The following is an 11,182-nucleotide window of genomic DNA, read 5'->3' on the forward strand; positions in this document are numbered from 1 at the left end:
CTATAACATTTCAGGTCGGGGAAGAGGAAGGGGTGCACATGGCCAGCCCACTGATCCACAGGCCGCTGTTGGCAGCACAGGCGGGACCAAAGGCAGGGGTACGTTTATTGTTTTTTGCTTATCACACTTACACACTTTGTCCATCCATCTTCAACCGCTTATCCGTAGTCGGGTTGCGGGGCAACAGCTCCACCAGAGAGCTCCAGATTTCCCTCTCCACTTTACAATGTATGTATTGGTATTGTAAATGAGCACATACTCAGACTAGCACATACCTCACCTCTAGCACACATGTTTAGAGCTCCAGATTTCCCTCTCCACTTTACAATCTATGTATATAGATTCTAGCACATATAATAATAATAATAATAATAATATCTCAAACTTATATAGCGCTTTTCTGAGTACCCAAAGACGCTTTACATGGGGGGGGGGGGGGGGGGGGGTTTACAGAGGTAACTACAAAATAAAAACAACTTTATTAGAAAAAGGAAAAACACTAAAAGCTAAAAACATTATATGTTTATTGGTAAGTAATTCTGTATTTCTATCATTTTCAGGTCGAGGCAAAGGGAAACCAGGTCGTGTTGCTCATGTGTGGCGTCTTCTGGATGCAGGTGGTTGGCAGCCCCAATCCTTCCCCTTCACGGCAACACCAGGACTTCTGAAACAGGCAGCGGCTCTGCAGTCCAGCAAGCCATCGTATTTCCTGGAACTCTTCCTCACAGAGGAGTTGCTGCTGGTCATCATGAGGCAGACCAACCTCTATGCAGCTCGGTGCATCGCCTCTATACCACCAACGTGTTACTCCAGGCTCAACGCATGGAAGGACGTCAACATAAAAGAGGTTTCAGCTTTGCAACCATACTCCCCCCGGAACCCAAAGACTTTGGTTTCCAGGGCGCTGCCCGGCGGGTCGCGAGTCGGCATCGTTTATGGTCGGAACTACGACGGTATCTGATCGTCTTCGAACATCCGACTTTCGTTCTTGAATAAAAGAGCTCAAATACTTTTGGTCTCTTCTTCCTGACCGGCCTCATCAGGAAACCAGAGTTGGCAGACTACTGGTCTACGGATGAAGCCCTGTGTACGCCATATTTCGCCACGGTGATGTCTCGGAACCGCTTCCAGCTGATCCTGAGATTTCTCCATTACACAGACTGTCGGGACGACCCAGATGACCGGCTCTTCAAGATCCGCCCCATCTTGGAGTACCTCATCACGAAGTGGCAGGAGATGTTCCAGCCGTCACAGGAGATCTCCATAGATGAGGGGACGTTGCTGTGGAGGGGACGTTTGGCCTTCCGGGTCTCAGTACGGCATCAAATCTTACATCATGGCGGACTCGGCCACAGGATATTGCCACAATATGCGGCCCTACTGTGGCGTGTACTCGTTCTTGGTCGATACGGTCACCTCTCTCCTTGGTGACTTGGCAGGTAAGGGCTACATCCTCTTCATGGACAACTTTTATAACAGCGTGGACTTGTGCGACCACCTCCTCCAGTTGAAGGTCCATACATGCGGAACCATTCGCAGAGGCCGAGGCCCACCCCCAGAGATCAATGATGTCACAATGGCCACCCTGAAGGAAGGTGACAGGATCGCCATGACGACAGGGAGTGTGATGGCTGTTGCATGGAGGGACTCCAAAGTAGTACGCATGGTATCGACCTACCACCAGGACACAGTGGTGAACAAGCAGAAGTGGCAGAAAGGCGGCACCCAGTACAACTTCGAGAAACCTCAGGCGGCGGAGGACTACAACCAGTACATGAACGGGGTCGACCTGTTGGACCAACACATCAACTACTACCCCTGGGCCAGGAGATCGTCCAAGTGGACCACCAAGTTCATAATCATGGCCCCAGTTCAGATAATAAAACCCACAAAATAGAACCGGGGTCCTATTCCATTATTCCTAGCTGCGGTATTCAGGCGACTAGGGCCTGCTTTGAACACTCTATTTTTTTCAAAGTAAACGCTCCGGACCCCAAGCAGGACACTCAGGTTCATAATGTACCTCTTTCAGATCTCCATGTACAACGGCTTTGTCCTCTACAGACAGCGGAATCCTGAGGGCAGCTGTAAATGCCTGAAGTCCTTCATCCACAAGGTCATCCTGTCTTGGTCCACGCCCACACGAGTCCAACGGAGAGTGCCACACACAGACCCGAGGATCAGGCTGTCAGCCAACATGGCACCCCTGCAGACAGTCCATGTCCTTGCAAAGCTTGCACCCACTGCAAAGAAGCAGCACCCAGCTAAACGATGCAGAGTGTGTAGCAAACACAACCAGGGGGGGCCACGCCGTGAGACCACGTTCCAATGTGTGGTGTGTTTCGTGCCTCTGCACCCAGGGGAATGTCACATCCGGTACCACACAGAGAAAGAGCTGGACTTTGAGTGAGAAGGGGGGAGGAGTAACCTGACTCCGCCAGATGGGGCAGCAGAGAGTACACTGGGTTCCCCCCTCCTGCTCCCATCTGGGAACTCTCAGGCAGACTTGATGCCCCTGCCTGAGAGTTCCCAGATGGGAGCAGGAGGGGGGAACCCAGTGTACTCTCTGCTGCCCCATCTGGTGGAGTCAGGTTAGGGGAGGAGGGGGGAGGGGAGTTGCACCACTCAGTTCACACAGGTGTGATTTTTTGACGTTGCACCACTCAGTTCACACAGGTGTGATTTGTTGTCTTTGAGGGAGGAGGGGGGAGGGGAGTTGCACCACTCAGTTCACACAGGTGTGATTTTTTGACGTTGCACCACTCAGTTCACACAGGTGTGATTTGTTGTCTGAGGGAGGAGGGGGGAGGGGAGTTGCACCACTCAGTTCACACAGGTGTGATTTTTTTGATGTTGCACCACTCAGTTCACACAGGTGTGATTTTTTGACGTTACACCACTCAGTTCACACAGGTGTGATTTTTTGACGTTGCACCACTCAGTTCACACAGGTGTGATTTGTTGTCTTTGAGGGGGGAGGGAGGAGGGGGGAGGGGAGTTGCACCACTCAGTTCACACAGGTGTGATTTTTTTATGTTGCACCACTCAGTTCACACAGGTGTCATTTTTTTCAAAAAAGCTATTTTGTTATGTTTTATTTATGTCAAAAAAGCTATTTATGTTTTATTTTGTAACAGTATCTCTCTAAGTGAAAAATAAATTCATGTTTGAGAGATTCAAAAGTGGTTGTCTCAAATTCTTTTCTCAAACCAAGGTGTATGCAACTAAGTAAAGAACTGAATATGCTTATGCTATGACACTTTTCCTTTTTCTGGGTAAAGTAGAGTCCTTGATGTTTCATTTGAGCTATTTTGTGTCTTGTTCATCATATCACATGAGTTTATATTGGACTTGAAAGAGTTCATTCACAAATACCTGGATTTCTCAAAGGGCCTTTTTGCTCAAACTATCGTGTATGCAACTGCCTAGTAAGTAAAGAACACAACATTCTAGAAACTTTTTTTTTTCCCGGTGTAAAGTAGAGATTTGGAGCTTCCAAATGAGCTATTGTGTGTCACTGTAGTCATATCACACAGTTTTTTATGGGACTTGACAGATTAGTGTAAATGGGGCCTTCTTTAGTCGGAGCATGGTGTTTTCAACGGCCTAAAAAATAAAGAATGCAACATGCTGGATTATTATTTCTTTTTTCTGGGTAAAGTAGAGATTTAAAGCTTTACAACGAGCTATTGTGTGTCACTGTAGTCAAATCACAGAGTGTTATATGGGGCTATAAACAGTATCAAACTAAAACGGCTTGTAACTAAAAACTACTTCAAAAATGGGCCTTTTTTCGCTGAAACCAAGGTGTGAAACATAATTATTTTTTCTGTGTAAAGTAGAGACTTGCAGCTTTAAAATTAGATATTTCGTGCCATTGTGGTCATATCGCACATTTTTCTATTTTTCATTCAAAAAGTCGTCCAAAGCTGGCACAAGGCACAATATGATATTAATATGGGTGGCCATAAGAGGGTTAAGCCCATGGACTTACAGCTACCTCTGCAGTGGGCAGATGAATGCAATGGATCTCAACCGTAGCGTTGTGGCAGATGCACAGTCGCAGACGTTAATTGACAAGGTATATGTCCTCTGTATGATGGAAATGCTGTGATGGGCATTCCCTAACGATTTGTATTGTCATGTTTACATGGAATATTGCTCAGGGATTTTCTTTGTGGTCATTTAATTTTCAGGTTGAGTCGTCGACAGAGGAATCAATTAAAGACCAAGACCTCATTGACGAAATATACAATCGAGGATTTACTGGAAGTGTCTCACTTGAAAACAAGGAGTCCATTGTTCGGTAAGTTTTTCTGTTTGTATAGGAAGATATATATATATATACACACACACACACACACACACACACACACACACACACACACACACACACACTACAGTGTGTTTTTGTAGCTACTGTAATGTTTTCTACAGTTGCAGTTCCCTCATACTCCATGCAAGCCTGAGGTTGCAGCCTATGTTGGATGAGCTGACGGAAGGCCTGAAGCTGTATGTCCTTCTTGAAATAATCAGGAAGTACCCAGACATCTGCCGGCCCCTGTTTGTTCCTGGGGAAGACATAAAAGTAAGCTAAAAACCCTTCTCTGTTGTAGAAATGCTACCTGGCAATAACCTTTTTACCGTGCCGTTTATACAGTCGGAAAGCCTGTTTATTTCCCTTTTTTTAAGAAATGATGACTATTTGTAAAGAGTATGTATTTGTGGGATGCGCTGATGTAGTTTTGAGCTTCCTACCTCAGGTGCCCATGGTACCGGGGGGGGGAGACAAAGGGGCGGGCCTTTGTCTTCCTCTTCCTCTGCACTGTGTAATTTACATTACTTCTCTCATCATACTCTAGGTCAATGCAGAGTTTTTCATGGGATCCATTCGTCCGAAACTGAGTGAAGAACAGGCATCAGGTTGAGATGAAGATGATAGACTTCCTTCAGGACTTCCTTTATGAAGCAGAAGGTATATCATTTGATTCCCAGCAAATCCTGCATTCATTGTTTAGTTTGACTGCTTGTAGTCTTAAAAAGATACCCAAGTTTCACCTGTAGTTGCAGTTTAGTCAAAATGTTTTGATGGGAATTTATTTCCAGGGTACCCTCCATTTTAACCCATTTAGACTTGAGGCAGATTCTAAATAAAAAGGCTTCTAAATCCCTTGTTTCTATGTCAGTGGTGCTCAATCATTTTCATGTCAAGGACCCCCAGAATTATCTGTATTTGGCCACAGACCCCCATCTGAAAATATGTTGTTCCAGGGACCCCTAGAAAAGATTTGAGTTAAAACATTCGCTCTGAAATGGGGATGTGCCGATGAGACATTTTGGCCGATATCTGATATAATGAATTGCTGTTATGGCCGATAACCGATGCCGATATGATCTCATTATGTATTGAAAAATTATAATTTTGTCCCACTTCTGAAAAATACATGTAACAGGGTGTCTGTACTGCAGGCTTAGGCAAGTCAGATTTAACTTTAATACCTTATATTTAATATTGTGAGCTTGTAGATCTGTTCAAGCTGTTACTTTAGGCTTGTTTATCTGTAAAGACAGACTTATTACTCAGACCGATGCATCTAAAAACGACTAGAATCAGCCGATACCGATGTGTTTGCCGATTAATCTCCCATCACTACTCTGAAAGAATATATTCAAAGTTTGTGCCACATCTTCACAATTTCAAAAAAATAGCAGATCTACAAACTAGTAGCATGGTCCTGTGCTATGAGCGTGTAGATCTGCTATTTTTCAATAGCTAAAGTATAACATAATGCTTAAAACAAGGGGTTCTCTTCCTGAATGTTAAAATCTCAACCCAGTCAGGCAGGGTGTGAGCTGTTTTGTGGCTGTTTTGTTTGTAATTCACTAAATAGTAAGCAGTAAAAAGGATATTAAACTGTCATAACACTATTTGCTCTATAGCTGAAGATCAGGGGCATGCAGATGACATGGAAGAACCAAGTCCCATCACACCTGCAAGGCTTCTTCAGTGGATCACAGGGCAAGGTCACATCCCACTACTTCCCTCAGAGAAGAAGGATTTTGGGGTAGTGATCGACTTCAACCATGACTGTGCTACAGAGTTTAAGGAGCACACTGTCTGTTTCCCAGTTGTGAGTGCCTGTGCCAGGACCATTAGGCTTCCGGTAAAACACATGAGCTCCTCGGAGCAATTCAAAGCTGTTCTAACAGAGGCTTTTTATCTAGGGCAAGAATTTAGCTCGGTCTAGCTCTGTCTAAAGAATTTCTAGAACAATATCCATCCAGTTTTAGGGTGTCGTTTTAATTTTGTTCAGACAAGTTCCACTACTTCTGTATGACATATTACAGAGATCATTTTCTTCAAGATGTCGTCTTGAACATTTGGTTAGGTATACAACCAAAGTATGACTGATATCATTTATTTAGCACTGTCTGGCCTTTTTTCTTTCTATGTATCTTTCACTTAAAGGACAACTTTAGTTTTTTTCAACCAAGGTTCATGTTTTAGGTTGTTTTTAGAGAAACAAAGGTTAATTTCATTAATTTTCTTTCATTTGCTGCTTTCTTTCGTTTTAGGTATTTTAGCTCTTTTTCACAGGGGGCGGGGGCATTCAAGCATGGGGATAAATATGTATTTTGGGGTTTATTAGGACTATAGTAAATAATTTTTTTTTTGTAAAAAAAATACATATTTAGCCCCATGCTCGAATGCCCCCTGAAACGAAAGAAAGCAGCAAAAGAAAAAAAAATTAACACCTTTTATTTTCTCTAACAACCTAAAACATGAACCTTGGTTGAAACAAAACTAAAGTTGTCCTTTAAGTTAACCTCAGAAGCATTTTGAGATTTTTTATTTTTCACCTGTAGCTTCACTGTCAAAGATCTTAAATGTTTTACTGTTTACATTGTTCTACTGTTCAGACTATGCAGAACTAAGAGGCAATTTACCTGTTGTCAGTTACAAAATGTTGGTTCTGTTTACATTTTCTACAAAGAACCAACAGGCCCTTTATCATGTGGCTGCACTGTTGTCAGTCACAACAATTAAATGTTGGTTTTACATAACTTGTTTACATTGTTCTACAAAGAACCAACAGGCACTTTACCATGTGGCTGGCTGCTGCACTGTTTTGTCAGTCACAATAAATGCAAATGTGGAATACATGTTGTAAACTTGTTTACTTGAGTTCTGGATTACATTTAAGGTACATGATTCAGTACATAGTTCAGTACAGCTAAATAAATGTCTTTGCCGAAGGACTCGGATGGTCTTGTAACATCAATAGTGGCCGTGAGGCCGGCCAAATCCTGTTCACAGAGGGGACATTCAACACGTGGAAGAATCACTCCAGAGCTGGTCACATCCATCTCCCTGGCAGTGTCGACAGCAAGAGTTGGATCCTCCATTCCCTAAATTTAAACAATCGCATTTCAAAAAGAAAGCACAGTCAGATCAACATGTAACATACTACACTGAAAGTATCTATAGTATCCGGTCCACTTTTTCTTCAATGTGTCCAAAGGAATAAGTCTCATACAGTGTTATAAGTCTTATACACAGGCCTGTGAATACATTTAATTTTAATGGTTTGGGTTTCAACCAAAACAATGTTTTATTGGTACCTCTGCCAATTGTGGAGAATCTACTGGATTGTGGCGGAGTCCCATTGTCCACAGTTGTTGTGGAGACCTGTTGTGCTCTGTCCTCAGAGGGTGATGATCCCAACCCACCCTGAAGACATCTAGATCCTTCTGCAGACGTGGTAGAAATACATACTGGGCGCAGTACAGGTGGATGCTGTCATCAGGATCAAGCACACCTTCATCCTCAAGGCTGTGAAGAATCTCATAGTACACGTTTGTAACGCCGTTCCAAACATCTCGCCACAAACGCTCTATTCTGTAAAAATAGAGCGTTTTATACAATATCATTTTTACAAATTATGACACCGGTTGACTGAGGCAACATCTGAATATTATATATACCTTTGATTATGCACACTCTTTCCTGACATGAAACTGCCTCTGCCGCAGCCCCTGACGGTGAACATACATCGTGCTATGCCAACATTTTCTACTCCTTGGTCAGCTCTTACTCTAAAAGAGATATCACACAAAAGATACATTAACTTTAAACACTCAACTTTAACAACTTTCCAAATACATAGTCATTAAAAGTAATAATATAATCCAAATCATGCTAATTATTTACCAGAATAGCTGGAGTGATTAAGTATTGTATACTGCGCAACATTACCTTAGACATATAGTGATTTTATAGGATTTGTTTAATTTATCAACTTACAAAAATGTTAACTCAAATGATTGACAGTTCAGCAGCAGTTTGCAGAATGGCTACATTTCACATGAAAGTACAACTCAATACAAAGACTGTTACTGTGGACAACGCACTGAAAGCATTACACTTGTTTACAACAGGGTCCACCTTTTTCAATTCGTCAGAACATTAGAGACAACTTATTTAAAAAAAATAAGAAATCATTACCAAGGAGGTAAAAAGGGAAAAGAAACACAGTAAGGGGGTGGCTGGGGATTCATATTTTAAGGGGGGCAGTTTTGAATTGCAGCAGTCTGTAGGTGCCCTTTCAGAGCGGTTTTGAAGGAGTCAAGGGATTTGCATGTCTGAATGGCTGTTGGTAGGGCATTCCACATTTTAGTGGCATAGGAGCAAAATTAATTTAGTCCCTTGTTTGTGCTGAATCTGGGTTGAACATGGTTTGTTGAACTCCCTCTGGTGTTGTGGGTGTGAACTTTGTTGACAATTGAGCAATGCCATGGTGGGCCACACATTGGTTTGGATTACCTTAATGGAAAGCCATACTTTTGCACTGCCTCCAAGAAGAAATCAAGTGCAGTGGATGCTTTATTGTTGGCTGCTGCACCCAGGTACATGATCTAGAGCAGACGATATCATAATTCAGTGGAAAGCAATAAAAGCATTTTAAGACCTGTGAATCTAGTCAATCCATGCTTTTATGCACCAGTCATTATTGTGGTATAACATGCATACAGAGAACAGTATACAGGTATAGTAGCCTATAGGATCATTCCTTTTAGAATGTCCTACCCATAGCAAGTTTAGCAGTAGACCTATAATTTTCAACTGTCATCTCAATTAATGTATGATTAATGATAATTAAATAAATTACCTTTCGTGAGAAGCCATCAATCCCTCCAAAGATAACAAGGCCATATCTTTTAGGGAGGAGGGTGGGGTGGGGCGAGAATAAAATCACTTTAGATTAATTTGATGCAAAACAAGGGTGTTAAAATAGCATATATGGAATAGAAATATTTAGCAAAAATACTGCACATCTAAAATAGCATGTAAGCTTACATTATGTATGGCCTACCTGATGAGTTTGTGGTTTGTGTCGATATGTACCAAGTGAAGAGGACCCGGAACAGAATATGTCCTCCTTGCAACACACCCCATCGCTGTCAATCGTGAGACTACACCAACTGGGTCTACACGATGCATAGATGAAGACACTCTCTTCCACTGGACACGGTGTCCCATGGACCGCAGGATTCCTTTCATCATTCTGTATCCCACGTGTGGGGTTCTGGCCTTCACTGATCTCACCAAATGATCTAGTTGTTCATCACTTACGTTACTGTAGCACTGGGTTATGGAAAGACCATTATCATGCATGCGCCGGTTCACTGTCCTTTCAGATACACCTAGAGTTCTTGCAATGCATGACACTGTAGGGCCATTTCTATCAGGCTTTGTAGTTCCTGAGGACACACAACATATTTTGGCCGTCCTATTTCTCCTCGTAACACTGCTGGCAGTGGCACCTGACTTTCGGTCTGATTAGTGTTGTCCTGTATATTAAGAAGCCTTGACAGTTCAGTGAACGTATTGATGACATCCTGTGGCATCTCAACCTGGCCTAACAATGATCTAAAAATAACCATCTCTTGGTTGACTGCACATCTCAAGTAATCCACATCTAGAGGCAGTCTTTGCATTATCTGGGAAACTTTGGTGAGTAGCCTCTGCAGAAAGTCTCTTTTCAGTTGGTCCTAGAACAATCAAACAGAAATTCACATTAGTGTACTGGCTTCAATAATAGCCTACATTAATTTTGTTTAAGTCACACATACTGTACATTATTTAACAAACAAACAGCATGCAATTTAACATTAACATTGTCTAGTGGGCAACAATAGACATAGTCTAAGCCCTATTTCCAGCAAGACATATAAGGGCTGCAACTGGTGCAGTTTCCCTTCATCATAGTTATAATATTGACTTCTCGTATAAACTAAGGCCTAAGGCTTGTCGTGATAAATAAATACATAGTTACATAGGCCTACATACACATAGGCCTACATACAGTTGACAGTATGTGCGCGCGCGCACACACACACACACACACACACACACACACACACACACACACACACACACACACACACACACACACACACACACACACACACACACACACACACACACAATAAATAAATAAACAGTTACTTTCAAACATTGCTAACATGCTCATAAGGGTCGTTGATGAAGATGCGCGATACAGTACATGAACCAAGTGTAAATTTGCATTGGTCTGACGTCTGCCCAATGGTAACGTGTGTCCCGACTCCCAGTAATTATTATCAGAGTAATAATTATTTGTATTATTATTATTATTATTAGGCCTAGTAGTAGTAGTAGTAGTATTACCTGAACTGTGGTACCCGCATATACTGGTGCTTGCGCCATTGTAAACAATGCTTCTAACCAGAGTTGTTCTCTAACTCTTAGAGAAGTCTAAACTACATTTCCTGGACGCAGGTTGATGATGTCACGGGGCGGGCGGGGGGGACCTGTCACTCATGATTCCACGCCCCTCTAGGTTGAGGCCATGCCCCCACGCAAGATCTGTGCCAAAAGTAACCTGAAACTTTTTGGCACCTGAAAGTGAACAAAGTGAGAAGCGAAAAAAAAAACACACCTGAAACCGAAAAAATATGATTTGAATCTGTAAAAAGAAGATCTGAATGGAAAAAAAAAGATCTGAATGAAAAAAAAAAGATCTGAATGAAAAAAAAGATCTGAAACTGAAAAAAATATATATATACTCAAAAATATAAATGTATATTAAAGTTAAATATTAAACTGAAAAAAACTTTTGAATAAAAAAAACAACTTTTG

General features: G+C 42.2%; 1 protein-coding gene across 1 annotated transcript; it reads right to left on the reverse strand.

Annotated features, from left to right (window-relative positions):
- Positions 1 to 7,200: 7,200 nt before the first annotated feature.
- Positions 7,201 to 9,438, reverse strand: LOC306921385 (uncharacterized protein; the record flags this gene model as incomplete). Its single annotated transcript, XM_079498494.1, has 6 exons — positions 9,375 to 9,438; positions 9,171 to 9,216; positions 8,825 to 8,916; positions 7,987 to 8,097; positions 7,624 to 7,900; positions 7,201 to 7,410 (listed from the first exon to the last, which is right to left on the reverse strand). The coding sequence occupies exons 3-6, from the start codon at positions 8,911 to 8,913 to the stop codon at positions 7,201 to 7,203; spliced, it is 687 nt and encodes a 228-aa protein (XP_079354620.1). The 5' UTR covers positions 8,914 to 8,916; positions 9,171 to 9,216; positions 9,375 to 9,438.
- Positions 9,439 to 11,182: the final 1,744 nt, after the last annotated feature.

The sequence above is a fragment of the Electrona antarctica genome, assembly GCF_951216825.1.
Source record: "Electrona antarctica genome assembly, chromosome: 4".
Classification (NCBI taxonomy): Eukaryota; Metazoa; Chordata; class Actinopteri; order Myctophiformes; family Myctophidae; genus Electrona; species Electrona antarctica.